This window comes from Oreochromis niloticus, linkage group LG15 (genome assembly GCF_001858045.2).
Source record: "Oreochromis niloticus isolate F11D_XX linkage group LG15, O_niloticus_UMD_NMBU, whole genome shotgun sequence".
Lineage (NCBI taxonomy): Eukaryota > Metazoa > Chordata > Actinopteri > Cichliformes > Cichlidae > Oreochromis > Oreochromis niloticus.
Window position 1 is genome coordinate 15551431 of NC_031980.2, and position 20624 is coordinate 15572054.

Sequence of the window (20624 nt, forward strand, 5' to 3'; positions counted from 1 at the left end):
GTTCAGCGTAAGGATCACAATAAAACTTTTTGATGTGGTAATCATTGGAGTGTAATCTCAATTTAAGAAAATTTCCACAAGTTCAAAGCCTGTTTTTTTTAGTTGTTTTGGTCGTTCTTCACAAACCTGCAGTTGATTCAAGCACCTGGACTTTCTTAATCTCTCAAATCTCCATTTTTTTTGAAGCACTTAAAGTATTCCTTGCACTAAAATGTGTTTTGTTTTCACAAAAGTGCAGATCTTTGTCTTTTTAATCAGAAACCAAATACTTTATGATAACAGCAGCACAGTCTTTGCTAATTTACTAACAGATTCACATTCAACAAAATTTAGGAATAACAGAATAATGAAGATGGCCAAATAGAGAGCAAAGCGATAGACTTTTCTTTTCTTCTCCCTTTAGCAACTCTATCTAGCTATGACTCACCTTGCTTTTGTCTTCCTTGTGCATTTGACAATGCAAAGAAGACAAAATGATAATTCTTATAGAAGCAAACTAGCTACACACCTGAGGGAGGAGCGGAGTAGCTGATTCTTTAGAAAAATGTTATAGGAGTTGACACCTCACAGTTGTAATGAATGAAATTTGTCTTTGTGGAAAATATTCTTTTTCTCAGTAAGAAAAACATCAACCTTTTGCAAGCTGCTGAGCTGTGACTTATGAGAGTGACAAATGTGTGTAGGTTTTGTGTATAATGTCACTACTAATCTGGTCTTAATTGCATGAGATGGATTTGCCCTCCCTTTTCCTCTTTTCTTCTCTCCCTCCCCTTTCTTTTACTGACTTGTACGGCTGAAAATGCACCGTTACGTCAGTTTGCGGTTGATTTCTTCCAGTTTTTTTAATCAAATCATTTGGTGTCACATGTATTTTTTTCATTCTAAATAGCAATCTCATGGTCCAGAGAAAAAGAAAGGAAAATAATTACACCTGGTTATCAGTACAGCAACACAAAATTGCATTCCTGAAAGTCAAACAAGACATATATAGATACACAACCGTATTCAGTTTGCAACAGGTCTTGAAGTTAAGATAACTGTTCCTCTATACATTGTTGTCCTTTGTTAACAAGTTGCTATTTTGGCTCGTATCTCCGCTGCTCATCCCCTCTACTACTTTGCTCTTTCAGGAGATATTAGAAGAGAACAAAAGCAGGTAACACATGCAACAGATAATTTGGACAAAACTGGACTCATCAACACTGTAATTGATTGCAAAGTGAAGAGGAGTTCAGTTTTGTGGCTTTTCTGAATTATGAAATAATTTAATTTCCTGACAAATTCTTAGTAGGCCGATAGAGGCTGATAGACTTGTGTTTACATGTTCTTATAATTAAATGTGGAGTGCTAGTAGGATGTTCATACTTACTGATAATACAATAGCTGTAATGAGTGTCAAAGGTGAATATGTGCTGAATATTGAATGTGGGATATCATCTTTCTGTTTATTTGTTAGTTCAAGTCTGAAAGCAGGAAAGAAGTGTTGCACATATAGCCTGTGTATGTACACTCATTGGACACTTTATTAGGTAAACTTTGCTAATACTTGGTTGGAACCCCTTTTATTTTAATAACTGCCTCAGCTCTTCGTGGGGGAGATTGAGCAAGATGCTGGAGACAATCCTCAGAGATGTTGGTCCATATCTACCGTGATAGCATCACACACTTGCTGCAGATTCATCAGCAGCCTATCCCGTTCCACCACCTCAAAAGATGGAGGTGGTGAAATGGGCCGAGTGGCATTGAGATTAGGTGACACAGGAGAACAGTGAATTCATGGAAATCTTCAAGAAACCAGTTTGAGGTGATTTGAGCTTTGTGACATGGTGCAGGAAGCAACCATTGGAAGATGGATATACTGTGGGTATAAAGGAATGGACATGGTCAGCAACAATACTCAAGTAGGCTGTGGTGTTTAAACAATGCTCAGATGGTATTAAGGGAACCAGCGTACCCAAAAAATATCACCCACACCACTAGGGGTGACTGTGGTTCAGGAGGTAGAGTAGAGATAAGAGAGATTTGATGTTGTCTACACAAAGCTGTTTACAGTCTTCTATTGTCCAATTTTGATGGGCTTGTGCAAATTGTAGCCTCTGTTTCCTGTTCTTAGCTGACAGGAGTGGTTCAATGTTCAATGTGTGGGGCATTCAGAGATGCTCTTCTACCTTGCTTGTAACAAGTAGCTACTTTGAGGTAACTGTTGCTGTCCTATCAGCTAAAAGCAGTCTAGCTCTTCTCCTCTGATCTGTGGCATCAGCAAGGCATTTTCATCACTGGAGATTTTCTCTTTATCAGACCATCCTCTCTAAACCCTACAGATGGTTGTGTGGGAAAATCCCAGTAGATCAGAAGTTTCTGAGATACTCAGACCAGCCTGTCTGGCACAACCATGTCATCAAGAAGAATCTGTTATAATGTTGAACATTTTAACATGAGGATTAACCGTGGCCCGTTAACTTCACATTGGCTTCATTTCTTGTTTGCACAGTTGGTCTTAAAATCAAATTTTCTTTTATTAGTATGGTGCTTCAGGCCTTAGACTTTCTTTAAGCTTGACAACCATAGCAGAACAAAGACAGTGATATGTAATATAGGCCACACTGTAGTAACACATATGATAGTAATTTAATAATCTTGAGAAAAAGTCATTTGAGAAGTCTTCAGGATGTGAAAAACTTTAAAACAAAAAGTTTAAAACAAACATGAAAGCTGGTATAGCCACCATGCCTTATACCATATATAAAGTTAAACATTTTTTGGGCTCTAAAATAACAAAAATCCGTGAATTTTGATTAGATCTGATGTAGAGGGAAAAAAAGCTAAGTTATTATAAACTTGAGTGAAAACATAATAAGACTTGCTAGAGAAAGAACTTTGACACAGCACTTATATTGAATCCATAAGTCTTTCAAATGTTAAATCCAAAACTGTTACCTTCTAGAAAGTAAAACATCCAAATCTGATACACCGCAAGATGATGCAGTTGATTTTAAGGAGTCAGCAAGCTGTGGAAGAACACAACAATAATTGATTGGCTATGAGAGACTGGGGGCAACAGAGTGAGCTGCTCTGTGTCATCTTCCTGAATGAGATATGCATACAGATTTACAGTATATGTAACCTTCTCTGCTCTCCTAGTTGGAGTAATAATTATTCTGTCATAGTCCTGCGCACAACCGCTTAAGAATTTAACAATGTTGCTTCCCCCTTTTGTTTTTCCAAGTGCCAAAGGCATATGTTAGTGTCTGTGCATCACTTAGCAGCTTGTAAAACTTCATGTAAAGGAATGTTATTTAAACCACATGTACAAGAATACAAGGATGACACTGGTCAGCTGTCTTTCAGAGGTTGTTTGTGCTTTTTCTTTGGAATTTTGATGTGCTGAACCCAAATATGATATTTAATTATATTTTAAACCTGTGTACATGGTTTAGATTAGCTTATGTCTTGTCTTTATGTGTGTTTCATGTGATTAATATTTCTTTATGTACCAAACAATAGCCATGTCAAAAAAGGTATGGAACAAAAAACTGACCATGTTTTTTCGCCTGAGTTCAGGAAGTTGTTGTGTAGAAAAGGGGGAAAAAATTGATGTCTGATGTCCATTACCTCAGCTTTTAGGCCGCTTAACTCCGATGGGGTAATTTAGATTCATTTTTCTATGATTTTTCATTTTCAGACATATGTCCTTGTTATTCTGATTATTTATTTATTTCATTCTTAATTTAGTTTTTCTTTGACCTCATTGTTTGTCAGTCTGCGCCTTGACACACAATTGCGTTATGAGTTAAGTTGTGTGAATCTGATTGCGTCACTAGGTTGTGTTGGTAAGCTACAAACAAAGTTGACCCCACAAACTTGTCCTTGTTTGGGATTAACAAAGTTTTCTTAACCAGAATGTGAATAAGAAAGTGGATATATTGAGTGACAATATATGTATTAGAAAGAACTGCAGGGTTATTCCACCTAAAAAAAGCCCCTACTGAAAATATTTAGAGCTGTGCAAGTCATGTAGACGTGTTGCCTGCATGTCTTTCTATGAATGTCTCCACAGCCTTTTGCACTTTGTGACTCACAGCACTCTCAACGGCATATCGGGAAAGGAAGTGAAAACTATTACTTGTGTATTGCATTATAGACTTTCTACTGCAAGGAAGGTCAAACCCAAAGTCACAGTAGAAGTCAAAAAGTCAAATAGAGATATAATACGGCTTAAAATTCACAAAATTGAATTTTATACTTTAAACACTTCAAATTCAGTATTTTCAGTGTTTTACTCATTTCTTATTTTAAAAATTTAAAATTCCAAGCATCATTTTTTAGCTTTAGTGACCCAGAATTCATAAAGTTTGACTATATTTATTTCCAGATCATCTTAACTGCAGCACAGTGAAATCTGAATAGTTTTACCCTAATGCTCAGTGGTTATCTGAGGAACATGAGCCGAAATTAATGTATGTGTATAAAAGTAAGAAGGCACTGACTGTATGTGAATTATGGATATAATGACTTTGATGTCATCCCTGGTTTTGCTGATGCCTATTTTATAAGCCTGCATTTTGGCACATTTTGATTTTTAAAATAAAACATGCATGAAAAAAAGCCTCAAACCTGCTTTCTTTCTGATGTCCAGCAGAAGGCAGTTCCTCTGTTTTCAAAGAAATGTGACTATTGAAGTCTTTGAGAAAAATATATAAAAGGAATTTTTTAGGCAAAACAGAGGCTGTGGATTAGAAAATTGTCTAAAAAAAATGACAATTTAATGTAGAGTGACCCTAGAGTAGATTTGAATAGAATTATATACTTTTTTTTTTTAGAAACAGAGGAAATGTTGTCCACTTTTTACAGCTGGAGGCTGTGTCCATCTGTTATATAAAGGTCATTGCCTGTAGCCATGCACAGTGTGAGGTATAGGGATCTAACCTGTTGCCACGAACATCAACTTTAGGTAGAAAAGTGAAAAGACCATATTAAGTTATTGCCTGTAATGCCAAACTGAACTCGAGGCCAAATCCATTGCAGAGAACCTCAAAGAACCCGATAATAAGCCCAGCTCATTCCTGTGTGCCATTACTGAGTCAGGGTGCAACAGACTGACCCCCAATCAAAGAATGCTGCAAACAACACAGGAGGACCTCCAGGCCAGTACCTGGACCTCTGTAGCATGCACAGCTGCCAAAACATTCTCGCAGTCCTGGGAAACTGCAAGTGATCATACAGCCAAGCACATAAAAAAACTGAAAAAGTAAAGTATCAGGGTGAGTACTGTCTGAAGCAAGTGCTTCCACAATCCAGACACAATCCTTATAAAAGTGATCAGAAACAAGACCTGAGGCTATATCTGTAACTAACAGAGGTAATCACACAGAATGGTTACCAAAGTGCAATGCAATAATCGCCTGGTAACAAACTGCGATGGACACAATGTCTTGTCCAACATCTATCTATCTATCTATCTATCTATCTATCTATCTATCTATCTATCTATCTATCTATCTATCTATCTATCTATCTATCTATCTATCTATCTTCTTATGTTATGTTCTGTCTGCCTGCATGTGTTTGTCATTTTGGAGAAGTTTGTTTTCTAGGGCTTTTGTTACAATCTGGTTTTCATTTCCTGAAGGGTGATTTCCTTTGTCCCCTCCTCATCCTCCCCGTCTCTTTTTTTTCCCCTGCCCAATCTCCTGAAGAGAGCATCTGTTGCCACTGTCTGCTTTTGTATTCGCAAAATTGACAGAAAGCAGGCGCACATTTCTGTGAAGAAGCTGGCATGTGGTACGTACAAAAGAAAGTTACATGCTAATTGCATGTCATTACTCCCCGCACACAGTAATTTATTTAATTGTGGTTACTGTACTTTTCCTCTTCAAAGTAGTGATGGTGCTGATTCTTACCTCTAAAATCTCCATGAATGTCCGCAGCGTCTGAGATCAAAAGTCGCTAAAAGTAATAGAAAATGTATCAAATTCACATGTGTATGTTTATTTGTAACGTGAAAAAATAAATAGACATATAGAAATCATCATACAAATCATTGAAAATTGTTGCTCTTGTGGTTTAGTCAGATTTCTGGGTTTTTGGTTTCTATAACTAAATACTATTTGGATTAATTATATTATATATAACTGCATCTGATTAGGCAACTGCCACCATCAGTCCTGTGCATTCTTGCCTAAGCTAACGCCAAAATCAGTCCATTTCACTAGTGGGATCACTATGCACAGTGCAGTGCACCGGGCTCTCGAGTGCTGTTCAGTTGGACCACTGCTTCCTCAACAGCTGCCTCCAAAGAAATGTTTTGTATTAAGTAATTAGGAAATCTCTAAGGTACGCGAGAGGACACAGTGTGACTGAAGCACAAAATGCTAAATTTTGTGGTTCAGGCACCAACTTAACCACAAAGTCCAAAATGATTAACCTCTTTGTTGCCTGCATGGGTGCTTTTGAAAAGCTTGTGTGCATCAAAGAGAGAAATGTATGAGAGTAAGAGAGACAAAACTAAACATATTCATGCTTGGATGTTTAAGCACAGAGTGAGTGCAAGCCAACAGGCAAGTGCAACGAAGGAACAAAAGTGCCTGCATGCAGTACAAAGCCTTGACTGAGTACAGCTTAAGTCTGCTGGATGGGCCTGTCAAGGACTTGTCCAGAACCCACTCCATTGTTTTGATTGTTTGCTTTGGTTTACTTTTGTGCACATTTAAAGGTGAACTGTCGCCCTATAGCTTCAGGTTGCTGCCCTCCTGAGCAGGTATTCTCCAAGGACTTTTCTATATTTGGATGAAGTCATCCTTCTCTCAGTTCTGACTAGTTTCCTGGTCCCTGCTGTTGAGAAGCACCCCAGAGAATCTTTATCCTTATGCTCTCAGGGTGTCCTTAAATGCCTTTTGAGAAACACCAAGTGGGCTGCCATGTACCTCTAACTTCTGAAGCTCTGTTACCATGACTGCTGGGGTCCTGGTCACCTCCCACATGGACCTTCTTGCTCAGTTTGGCAGCAGCGCCAGCTCTATGAAAATTCCTGGAGGGGGCCTTCTTTCTTTTGCAATTACTGACTCCTCTGTGCTACTGGGAACATTCAAAGCAAAGGTTTCGAACCCTTGCTCCCCACAATTTTAGCATGTAAGTCTACAGCAAGGTTCTTTGGATTTCTGAGGCTGAGGTTTTATCCTGAAATACAGCGCGAATTTTCCTTTCACACAGCCATGCATATATGGAGCTTTGTCCCTATCAAACCTCTGAATCCATCAGAGTTCTACATACTTGCTGAGGGTTATTAAAGCCAATAACATCTGGCTAGAATTTGAACTTTTACAGTAAAAGCTGAATGATTAGTAAAATTAGACATTCCGTTTCAGATTTTTAAGAAGTTTGCTGTGTTTCTCATGTTCTTTTCACTTTGTCATCATACTCTTCTGAGTGCAGATTGATGGGAAATGTCATAATAATACAGTTTGTTATTTCTCTACATACATACACATACACATGAGCACACAATGTAACATGAGTAGCATATTTTTTTAACAACTATCAATGACTAATTTGATGTAGTGTTTTATAAAAGTGTGTATAAGGAACAAAATCAGCTAAATTTGAATAATTTTATGTGGATATGAGAAAACAGGTGTTGTTAAGCAGATATCCCATTAGGAAAGATGTCTTCGCCTTTTTCTGCGAAACTCACAAAGAAGTCAAGCTGTAGCACAACTGCGACTCTTTTTGGACAACAACAGTATCCTAAAATTGGAATGGACTAACCCTTGAATTATAATACTCTGACTAGGTTACTTATTATTATGGAAAAGTCATATTCATCTTATATCAGGGCTCTGCTGAGAACCTTGGAGGAGGACTGAGGTCAAACGTGACTCATATGTTAAAGGCACCCAACTTACAGTGACTCATTCTTACACCTCTTCTCTGTGCCAAACCCAAACCCACTGCTTGGCACAAAGCCAGACTTTACTCTTCTCATTTTCTATATTTTGTCCATTTTATTTTTAATTACACTGATAAACAGGAGCATTATTACCATTTCCCCCTCCTTCGTGGCGTTGCACATTTGAACAACACTTTCCCATTTCATCATGTTTAGTTTAGTATTCTCCCTTTTTTTACAGTAACTACTCCTGTTTTGATATGAAGCTACTTTGCTTTATCCCTTTCCTCACCTAGTATTGAAGTGAGCTGAATGGCTTGTATGAAAGTGATACTCATATAGCCGTGGCTGTGACAAAGGGTTTCACTCTAATGAAGATTGTGTCAGCTTCTTGATTAGGGTTTTAACAGTGGGGATTATGTCTTGTTCTTCTTATTCTGACCACTAATACAGTTAATAACAGGCTTATCAAGCTCACAGGGGATCCCACTGATGTCTTTTGCAGCTGTGTGTGTGTGTCTGAGTGTTTATTGTTCCTTCGTTTCCACTACACATGATTCTCCTCTCCCTCCCTGTATGTCTCTCTCCTGCTGTGCTGTTCTGTTGGCCTTTTTCTCTCTCCTGTATTGTGTTTCTGTATTTCAACTCCCCGCTAGGGTAGAGATGGGTCATCAGGTTGCCATGACAAAAGCTTTGATTGTTGCCCAGGTTGAGTGGACGGCATCAGAGAAATGAGTTTTTCTGAGAAATGTCAATAATTTCAAAGGAAGTAAATTGCAAAATACAGGAGTCCTAAGTGGATGGAGAATCAGAGTGAAAAAGCTTTTCTGTTAGTTTTCAGGTCATATCCCGCTGAATGCTTAGTGAACACAACAAATAGAAACAGGTAAAAAAAGTATAGTACATGCAAATCCACTTTTTATGTAGTAGCTCTTTGCACAACTGGAGCAGTAAGTTGAAGCACTTACAGATCTGTGCAACTTTCTTGTGTTTTTATCTAGATTTTATTCTACGCCAGCACTTCCTATACTGGTGAACAAAACACTATGTTGTAGTAACAGCAAATGTGAATGGCCATGAGATAGACAGTATTTGATTTTGGATTCCATAATTCTATATGTAACCATACAGAATTACAGTACTATTAATTAGACTGACATCCAGTGTTTATGCCACAGCTACACTAAAATAAAAATATTGATTATTATGATAAAAATAATGTTTTTATGTTTCTGTAATGGCTAATCAACCAGTGTGCGTAAGCAAAATTTGATTTTTTTTATGCTAAAATATAGTTATTGGTGTACATGAATTTTCAAATTTACTGTTTGCATAAAAATTATAAAGCACTTTATTGTTTTCCAATTAGGATGGGAAATTGCAGTTATTTTTGCAGTTATCATTCCTGAACAGAACATTTATTTTTAGCCGTTGAATGTTTTGCTTGATTAATTTCTGACTTTTCAGACAAGTCCATTGTGCTGGCTCAAATTTGGGTATAAAAATATGAATTCAGTGTATATTTGGCTGATGAATCAAAATGTAATTTTAGTTTAAAAAAAACTGACAGATTTTTAAAAATATTTGTGTTTTCTTATTTTTATGATGAGTGGTCTAATAAATTTGTTAAGCAAATGTTGTTTTCATAAGCCACATGCTGAAAAGCCAGGGAATCATGGCCCTGTGAGACTATAATGTATTTTCAGCTCATATCTGGGGTGTTTAAAACTTTACTAATCAACATTTATACTGCAAATGAAATGTAAGATGAGACAAAATACAAGTGTGCAACCTTTTAAGGGTTTTATAGAGATTTTAGTTATATATAATTAACCAAAATGCAGACAGAGACAGGATGTTAGGCTAAAACTGGGTTTTATTCTATGAGCTGATTTCACAAAAACTAAAAGGTGTATAAGCTAAACTCACAATTCAAAAAACACGTGTTGGAAACAAACTAAAGCTAAACTTAGCTTCTGTTTTTTTTGCTCCTCTTAGGGGTCGCCACTGTGGATTATCTGCCTCCATCACCCTATTTTATATACTTTTCCTCTTCACTGGTAGCTCCATATTCAACATCCTGTATCCACTATCACTCCTCTATGCATGTCCAAACCATCTCAGGCTTGCCTTTCTATCTTTGTCTCCAAACCACTCAACACGAGCTGTGCTCACATCTACTCCTGTCCACTCTGGTCACTCCCACCTAAAACCTTAGTTGAAATCTTAGCATCTCCAGCTCAAACCAAAGCTGAGCACACGCACACACACATAAAGAAAACAGTGTGGGAAATGAAACTAACAAAAAAAAAATACACAAAATAAATATGCAGGCGAGCAAGGTAACAAGGAACAGGTGAACAGTAAGGGTCAAGCAGATAATCACGAGGGCAGGAATAGAACCAAGAGAGGAAATAAATTAACAGAGGGTGCTCAAGAAAAAGCAATTACCCCCCCCCCAAAAAAAGAACCATTAGGAACACAAACACACGCAGACAAAGAAAGATGAGAAAAAGGAGGAAAGTACAAAACACGAGAAAGCCCCACAATAAAAGAGTAACAGGAATCAAGATTAAAACAAGATTCAAAACCTCGTCCATCTGCATGTTGTGTGAAGGTCTAAATCTTTCTGTTTGACTAAGTCTCACCACTAATCAGTCTATTTCCATCTGCAGCAGGCAGCTGTTTCTCATGAAAAGCCCCAACCCTAACCCTGTTACAATGACTATTTTCTTTTTTCCCTGCTTGCAAAGACTTGGGAGAACAATTTAATAAAAATTTAAAAAAACTACATGTTCTGATTGCCTAGGGTTAGAGTTAGGCTTGTGATCATGTAGTAACTGCTGATGCCTCAAAAGGTTAAAACCTATATACACTGTCTAGCATCAGTGAATGAAGAAACAAACCTATTGACTACCTGTTTAACACAGTGGGGGTCTCTAAATTCCCAGATATTTCCATTAAGGATAGAGACTAGGATTGTATTTTTTCCTATATTTACCAGAAAAAAACAATTTCTAATGCTAATGCTAATATTCAAATGTTGTATTTATAATATCTTGTGCTTTCTCAACGTGACCAAAATGAACATGGAAATAAAATAATGCAGGTTTAAGTAAAAGAAATAATTAAAAGTATGCTATTAAATGTTCACAGTAATATATGTAGTTTTGTTAATTGGTCAAAGTATGAAGTTTGTGTTGTGTGTCTCTGCTTTATCTGTTAAGTGCTGGGGAATGTGGTAGCTGTAGTGTCAACAACAAGTTCAAAGAAGTGATCACAAAAAGTTACTTTTTCCCGTCTACTTGTCCTGATCATACCATTTATTACACCTGTAGTCTAGTGAGTACATTGGAAGTGGATACGTAGCTTATCGTCCTTTTTGTTGCACTGGAACGAAGTTCAGACTTTTTTCTTCTTCTTTTTTTTTGCATGAGAAACTAAGTGTGTATGCAGTGGTCATGCTAGAGGGCTGATTAGCTAGTGGAGGAGGAGGTCGGGCAGCACAAGTGTCTGATGTGTGTGGGTTGTGTGGGTTTAAACTATGATTTTACTGTCCTCTGGAGTCCAAATCGGCAAATGGAGGTAGATAGAGGATAAGTGTTATAGAATAAAATATCCACCAAGTACACCTCCAGGCACACTGGTGTGGATATATCTGTGTCTGTGCGTGTGTGTGTGGTTTTTCAGTCAGTTGTGAAAACGGTGATTCCGCCTCGTGGTTTAAAAAGTGAGTGTAATGATGTAGAATGGAAGAGGTTTATAGAGGCATTAAGCCTAACTCTTCCTCCTTCACTACCTCACTCGCTCTGTCTTTCTGTCTCCAGCTCTATTTCTTCGTCTCTCTCCCCCTCATCCTCAATGTCCCCCTCTCTCTGTTTTTATGGTGGCATTATTATCTCGCTCTCCCACCCATTACTGTTCAGGTTGAAGCAGAATAATAAATTTCAGGATCATGCCGATGCAGCACTTCTCCAGCTAAAGCTCATTCTGTGGACTCGACAGAAACGCTGCACCAAAACAACTCGAGACAACAAAGATTGTAGCACCTACCTGCTTTCTTCATGTTTTCAGCATTTTAAAACAATTTTTAGGGGAAAAAAGTCATTATTAGATGAAGAACTTGTAGTGGTTTTTCTGTGTTATTGTGGGTTTGTCTATGACTTGTGCTTATTTACAACTTTTCAAAATCTCTCTGACTAGATAACATTTTTTGTATTTTCTAAAAACTTCTTTCTGTGTGACTATGATTAGTTTAAAACAGTGTATTATGCTTTTTTTCTTCCTGCTAATTTACTTTGTCATCATTTTTAACATTTTTAAGTTAAGCTGGATCTAATCCTAATTTTTCCTTTGTCCCTTTTTCTCTCACTGCTCTGATGGTTTTGGTCACGTTTCACTTTTTAACCCGTAGGCTCTATTAGCGTCAAATAAAGCCGAAACATGGACCTTTAAATCAATCTAATAGTGAGCTAAGTCTGATGAGCTACGAAGCATGGGAAATCAAAAGGTCAAAAGGTGTTATTTTTATTACAAACTTGACTTTTTAACTTGTTTCTCTGCCTCTGTCATTCTGCAGCTTTCAGCCTACGGTGGGAATGTAATCTTCACCGTGTCTTATACTGTAGACCAGCAAGAAGAAGAGAGCATCAGAGTCACATCAGAGCCTGACTTAATCATAGAGGTAAGTTTTTAAACAATTCACTACTTACTTGTAGCTGCAAACTTAAACTACTGTCAACATGCTACACAGATGGCGAGATATTAAGTCAAACAGGACTGGTCGGCAACCACCACCTGATAGGAAAAAATGAGTACTACTTATGCAGAATAAATCTTGGTTGTTATTGGTGGTTGTTATCAGATTGCATGGAGGACACAGACTTGTCTGCAATCACTTGCAAGCTACTTATTAACGGTCGGTAGTGAAACTTGAACTTGTGCGACTCAGACTGGAAACTGGGAACATTCACCCTCAAAGTGAAAGCTGTGCCTTATCGCTACAACCAGCACCTTTTGAAATACTTTGAAGATGAACGGTCTGTCTTTGCGCTTTGAGTCACACTTTTCACTACCACTCTAATACATTATTTAGTTTAATATTTCAAGTTGTGGCTGTTCCACAGTAAGGGCTGAGACTGATTTCACATAGAAAGAGCCATCAACCTCCAGCAACCACTTGCCAACTGGTTGGAGAGTGCAAATACCAGTGGTTGCTAGGGGAACTGCATGACTGGAGCTTTAGCAGTTGGTTTCCCAGCAACAGCCAGAAATTTCTTCCGATGTTTGAAGATGTGGAACTTTTTATTTAGAATAGTTGGAAGGACCTCTAGCAGCAACTCGGCAACCAGTAAGGGAATACAAATTTTTTCCTTGTGATCAGTGGTTACCGGGAGTCCCCAACCGTTCTCTATGCCCGTGTGACTCTAGCCTGAAACAACATATCCATGCAATCTATATGCATGGGTTTAACCTCCTAGGACCTGGCGTCCACAATGTGGACATCACATTTTGGGTTATTTAGACCAAAATACTCAATTTTGCTCTACAAGGCCCTGATATCCACTTACGAGGACATTATACTGCTACTGTTCTATCGAAATTTTAAATGAATATCCTCATATGTGGCTCTCATTTTTCTTAGAAACAAAAATCAGGTAAAAAAAAAATCTGGTAATTCTTTGTTTTTATATTCAATATGCCAATATGCCCAAATATCAAAGAGAAATTAGAAATGTATGCCGTGGAAGAGTTCGGGTCTTAGGAAGTTAAATGGGTCGTTTTTTTGTTTTATTTTTTGTTTCCTATATTAAACTGTCTTGGTGCATTTGGGAGATTCCTCAGGAACAGCCACGCGTTAGAGCCCAGGAATGAGATCCAATTGAACTGACTATTTCAGTGAAAGGGATTGACAAGGACTGCTCCCAGCACTCAGCAAATACATTATTTTTGGTGTCAGAGTAACTCAAGTGTGACTTTTTCTGTTTTTGTGTACTTGTTTTTGCGCTGTTTTCTGCGACCATGAGGACCACTAAATGAAGTTGCAAACAGTTAAGAAAAGATAGACAGTCACACACGCGCGCACGCAAGCAGCTGCAGCCTGGGGAGAACTGCTGAACTTAGCAATAAAAAATGCAGATATACTCTCTCGCCCCTTCTCTCCCTGCATGTCTGTATAATGAGCAGGATGCAATATGATGTATGGCAGCAATAAGCAAAGCAGCCACACTATTAGTTAACTGTTTATATCTCTCATATCACTAAACAACATTGTGTCTGTGTATGTGTGAGAGCATGGGGTACACATAAAACAGTACACAGGTTGGTGTGTATGTGTGTCCTCTGTGCTGGAGCTGTAGAAAGGATCCATTTACTTTGCACACAGAACTTTCTAGTGTTCGAAGAAGTGGGAATTTTAATTAGGATAGTTGGAAGGGTTTTCAGAAACGATCTAAAATAAACTGCAGTAAATGTAAAAGCACCTAAGTCTCACATACTGACTGCAAAGAGAAAGCGGCGATACGATATTCTTTGTCCTGCAGCTGGAATTTAATATAGGCAAAAAAACAATTCTTTAATGGCATAACTTGGATGTGTCATAAAAATGCATGCATTCATGTACGTGTTGATTCGTGTACGGTAGGTGAGAAAGAATGGATCGAATGGATGAAAGGGCACGGAAAGAAAGCCATAAAAGGAGGGAATGAAAAGAAAAAGAGACTTTGAATCAAATAAAGGCAGGGCAGACTGAAAAATGAAATAAAAGATGGGAAAGAAAGAAATTGACAAAAAAGGAAAAAGTAGTGGAAGATTGAAAGGAAGAATGGTGGGTGTGAAACAACACAAAAGGAAGTGAAAATGGAAAAGAAGGAAAAGAAGAAACAAACAGTGAAGAACGGAACGTGGGAATAAACAAAAGTAAGAATGAGGAAGAAGGAAAACTGTGAGATGGATAGTCACAGACCAATGAGCTTGTGTTATTTAAAGATGTGTCAGTGAGATCGACAGACTGGGAGGAGATGGGAGGAGAAGGAGAGGAGGACAAGTGTCGGTCTTGTTGTCAACAAAAAGCCTCTCCAAATGATGACAATAATGAACCACCTACACACTGTCAGCCAGCTCTCTCCCTCTTCACTGTCTCTCTTTCAGCCTTTGTCTCGTTTTGTTCCCTCTTTTTCTGCCCTGCTGTTTACTCTGCATATTTGCATCGAGTTGTAATATTTTTTGTTGCTTGTTTTTGTGAAGTGGAGGAAGAAACTTGTGTATTGTTTGCAAGAAGTCGGCATCTGAATAGATAATAATCTCTCTGTCTTTGTATGGCTCTGTGGCTTTGTTGCTTTCCGTATCTTCCTCTCAATCCATGCCCACTCAATCAGTCCACTTTAGCACAGTTAAAGTATGTAAATAAATAAAGAAAAGAATGGTGTAAACACAGAAATGCAAAAGTCTTGAGCCACCTCTTATTTTGTTTCTGGAAAAACTTTATAAAACTTTCTCTAAGCAGTGAAATGTTTGTATTAAAAAGTATTAAGAATTGAACCGACATAATGATGTTGGTCTTTTTAAGGGATTTTTTAACTGAATTCATTTTCTTATTGGTAAAAAAAAGTGAGGTGACTCTGTCATTTTCCCTCTTTGTCTCTGTCATCCTCTGATTTTGTGCATCTCTTGGCTGTGCTGCTCCGTCTTTATGGCTCCCCCACCTCCCCCCATTTCAATTAGTTTTTATTTAATGGTTTATTGGCATAGTAAGCTCTCTCTCTCTCTCACTCTCTCCCTCCATAAGTAGTTGTCACTCTGTGTTAGCCACTACATGCCATTGATCTGTTCTCAACAAGAGATAGTCAGATACCAAGCCTGGGCTCAATTCACTTTGCATTTAGTCCATTTAGTATGTCAATATAAACTGGAGCTCATTACCTAATGACACATCTTTCACTCTCACTCATTTTTTTTAGATAAGTTATAAATGCACATGTCAGTGCTGTCATAAAAGCAACAGAGGGAATGCCGACCTTTTACATTTATGAAATTAAAAGTTCAAATTGTAATTCTTTTTCTCTACCAGGGAGGAGGGATGAAGATTAATTACAAAAGGTTTGGCGAGCCTGTCTACCCATCCTCACCCAGCACCAGTCACATAGTTCTCCTGCCGGAGAACTTCCAGGTTTCAGAGACGGCACAGCCAGTTAGTCGGAGAGATTTCTTGTCTGTGCTGGCAAAAGTGACGAGTGTGATGGTGCGGGCCTCTTACAGCACAGAACGCAGCGCTGTTTACAGGTGGGTACGGAAACATGTACACATTTCGAAGTGTGCCATCATGACGTATTGATCTTACGCTGTAAAAGAAATCACTATATTAAAATTACGCCTGTAAAATCAGAAGTTTTTAGTTTCATTTAGCTGTAGGAAACAAAAGTTTCGCTCAGAATCAAGACTCTGAGGCATCTCCTTCTTATAGCCTGTGAATATCCCGGCTTTAACCTTGTGTAACCTAAACATAAAGATGGTGGTTTTATAGGTGAAGCTTATTGCCGTCTGAGAGTAAAATCTGCCTGAGAGAATGAACTCGGCTCATAAAACCTCTAAAAGACTTATCAGCAAAACTGCCCTGTTTACACACAAGCTGTATGTTTAACTGTGAAGGCGGACAGACTCCCAGTATGCTGTATGATTTTGCTTGATATTTGCGTGTGCGTGTATTTCTGTGCCCTCCGTGTGCAGACTCCACTCATTTTCTATGGAGGTAGCAAATCCCACTGCCAGAGGAGAGAGGAGAGCATCAGCTGTAGAAGTGTGCTCTTGCCCTTATGGATATGCTGGAACTTCCTGTGAGGTAAATACACACCATTCATCCATTTGTGTTAACGACTTATCCAATGGGCACACAAGGTTGGTTGGTTACATACTATAGCACTAATGCATAGAGACAACCGTTCATGCTAACATTTATACCTACAGTCAATATGGACACAAGCACATAGAACAAACAAGATGCTACCAGACAATAAAACATATAGAAGGGATTAAAAACAAATGTGACAAGAACAAAACCAAAACTGATTAACTAAATTCAGTATCCAATTGGGCCAAGAGATCAGTAAAGATCTCTGCTTCAGATGGCATTGTTGAAAGAAATTCAGCAAAATGTATCCTGGATAGAATTAGGCATATTACACATACCTAATTATTCCATTTGTATAACAAAATAACATCCAATCCAATGTGCAAAAGGTGGACAGGTAGACTTACAAGTTAAAAGAATCAACCACCGTTACTGGATACAGAGCCATCTGGACATTAGGTGGAAGTTTGAAGCTTTCTGCAGAACATGAAGAAAGTTGTGGTTAGCTTTAAGTTCTCTGGAGAGCGTTGCCGAAAACCTCTGTCCAATACTGACATATATGGAAGCTTGTCTCTGCCAAGGAAACACGCATTCTTTGACAAACACTTTTTTGCTAGCCATGAGTCAAAATTTGGGGTAATTATTTTGAAATTTCAACTTTCAAATTTCAATAATAATAATACGTTGTTTTCTCAGAAGTTTGAATTGCTAAGACCTAACTTTTTTAGATAATTTTGAATTATGAATGACAGTTTAGGTTTTTTTTCTAGTTATGGGGAAAATATTTTATAGTCTTGAGTTAATGTTATCTTTGGACTGTAGCACTGTAGAGAGAACCCATGCATCCACTGGGAGAACATGCAAACTCCACACAGAAAGGCTGTGGAGGCTGTAGCTGTAAGATGGCAGGTCTAACCACTGCACTGCAAACAAGCACAAATAAACAAAAATAATCATTCAAACACAAATATAACTAGAAAAATTTCCAGTGCACGAAAGTATTCTTGGAAAAAAAGTACCTAGTAAAAAGACTGTAAACCCGCACTGAAATGTACGCAGTCACTTAATGACGCTGGTGTGTATTTCTATGTTAGAACATCACATGTGTACTTTTAAATGTGGCTAATGTTAATACATGTACAAGCAATCCCTGTGAGCCACAAGCAGAGGCTTCAATTTGTATCCTGCTATATTGACATTAACTCAGGATGCATTTCCTTAAACGGTCATCAACTGAAGGCTTAGACACCCAAAAAGACAAACAACAGTCTCTTTTGGTAAATGTTTGTGCACACTTTGGTTTTACAGGCATTTAGTGTCCTGATTCCTGGATATACTGTATGTTATGTTTGGTAATACTTGACTGCACTTCAGGTGGAATTTTAGTACATTCGTTTTTTTATAAATACATCAAAAAGAAGTGTCCTGATTCATGATAACACCTTATGTCCACGCACATATTCCAGATGGGATTTGTACTCAAAGTGAAAAGATGTTTGGAGAATGTCTGTGTAGCTTTTAGTCATCCAGATCATGGTAGTTGGAATGAGCTCAGAAAGAAAGTGACTTTTTTAAGTCCTGTGAAGACTTGGTGAATGCCCCTGCTCGGGTTTAAATACCTGGAACGTTTTTTAGAGCTCAAGAATCCTCTTGGATGAGAGGTGAAACATCTTCACGAAACCTAAAGAAGTCCTGTCCATTTCTTTCTAAGCTCCTCAGACAGATGGTTGGAAATGTTATGGATCTGCTTATATTATCTGGGGACTGTTTAACTAGTCTAAAACATCCAAACATATCTCAGAGCATAATTTTATTCAAATGTTATTGTGATTCCTAAATTTGTCTCATGGAGATTTGAATTGCTTTATTCAAAGAAAACTGTAAACAATAACACGAAATTACCGTTTAGTCTCAGAATGCAGCTGATGTGCTGTTGTTTTAGCTGACAGCATCATGCTTTTGAAAGTCACACACAAGCGCACACAAAAAATATTCCAAGTGTTGCACTCAGAAACACACACACACTTGAGGTGCTAATTAGAGGATCACCATGTAATTACTCTACACTACAGTAGCTTGAAGACAGACAACTCCGTCTGGCTTTCTGTATTTTCTAACTTTGTGATCCTGTGTGTTTCAGGCGTGTGCGCTTGGTTTTCGGAGGGTAAACGGGAATCTCTATAACGGGGTGTGTGAACCTTGTCACTGCCATGGACACACAACACAATGCCATGAAGTCACGGGGCATTGCTTGGTAAGTAGCTTAGTAGTGGGTGAATTATGCTACCTGTTTCTTTTTCTGATCATTTGTATTTATTATTTTATTTTTATTTTCGGTCAGATTATTGCTTTTGTGTGTTTGTTTTATGTGTAAATTAATACTCAAAGATCTAACCCTATTTATCATCATTAAAATGTAATAAAGAGTCATGAGTAATGAGTTCAATTTTTTTTATTTGTTTGTTTTGAACAGTCTCATTGCTTTCATTAACCACATTCTTTTTTTAATCAGTAATTAAGGAAGTTAAATTGTTCATCTGGAAGCCATGGATTACATGTATTCATATTTTTTCAGTGTTTTTGTTTAAAATGTGTCCAATTATTGCAGAAAATCTTCCAACATTGGTTGAGTTAGCTGAGTGTGAGAGGTTTGAAATGAAAGACCCTCTTCTGATTTAGACTAAATCAGAAGCTAAATGCATTACTTAATATGGAATACATAAATGAACTTTTTTGTATACAAATGAGTTTTTTTCTTATTAGTTCAAGTCTCCCTGGATTTGCCATCTAGTGGTGAAGGCAGGAATTGCAGTGTGAAATGACTAAATATTCCAGATTGGCCTTCTTATGTGCATCTGCTCACATGCACCCACCCCAGTCTGCACATTGCCTTAGGGTTAAGCTGTCAGTTACCATCACACATACACACACCAGAATACACACACAACACACACATACACAGCGATCTATGAGTTTTGTGTTGCCATGTTATGTTTCATTATAGATGAGGAGGATGTTGAGATGTGTCAGGGGGAGGCCAACACACAGAAAAAGACAGACAGACAGGCAGACAAGCAGGGAGGCTCTTTCTTTTTCTCTGACACACACACACACACACACACACACACACAGAGGAAGACAATTTGACGTGAACTCACTCACAGCTCATAAACAACCTCCGTATACATATTCATACACAGTGAGTGGCAGACAGATCTGCACGCAAACACACCTCTTTTCTGAGGAATTTGATTTCCAGCTCGGGTTGAATGACTGAATGATGCCATGGTTATACAGGTTAACACACTGTGTATGTGTCACATTGTGTTTCACCATTTGGGATGTTTGAGCTGAGAAAAAAATGATTTGGAATAAGGTGACATATAAATGCACAGACTAGCTCGAAAGTACCACTGGTGCTTCAGCTGGACATATGAAAACAACCAAGATTTTGGCCAATAAAAGAGCTGTATCTGTCTATTATAGATACAGCATAATTTTACCATTTAAAAACTCTTAAACTGAAATCTTCAGATTTTCTATTTTATGTTCTCAGTGTTGAAGAATGTAGTCTTATTAAATAAGTCGTGATGCCACAATTACAAAAGAGCATTAATGGATGCAGAAGGTTTTACAGTATAAGTGCAGGTTTAAATATTGAGTTTCTCTCTGGAAACAACTTCTTAATTCAGATCAAAAAGATGCAACAGAAGAAGCATCGCTGTGTTTTGATATATGAAGGTGAAGCTTCCCATTAGAAACCGTATGGTGTTGAGGACTGTAGATTTTTAATTCCAGAGAGTTTTTTGCACTGCCACTAAATCTGGCCTTAACTATATCATTTACAGCCTTCACAGTTTTGCAGGTAAAATATTGTTGGGTTGACTGTTATGA

General features: G+C 37.9%; 1 protein-coding gene across 10 annotated transcripts in view; it reads left to right on the top strand.

Annotated features, from left to right (window-relative positions):
* The window catches only part of lama2 (laminin, alpha 2), a 204217-nt gene that overhangs the window by 83119 nt on the left and 100474 nt on the right, over positions 1 to 20624 (top strand). For all 10 annotated transcript variants that reach the window (XM_019345952.2, XM_019345953.2, XM_019345948.2 and 7 more), the window contains exons 15-18: positions 12465 to 12569; positions 15954 to 16165; positions 16610 to 16721; positions 18871 to 18984. In XM_019345952.2, coding sequence (XP_019201497.1) covers positions 12465 to 12569; positions 15954 to 16165; positions 16610 to 16721; positions 18871 to 18984 — 543 coding nt within the window. The remainder of the gene's footprint in view (positions 1 to 12464; positions 12570 to 15953; positions 16166 to 16609; positions 16722 to 18870; positions 18985 to 20624) is intronic.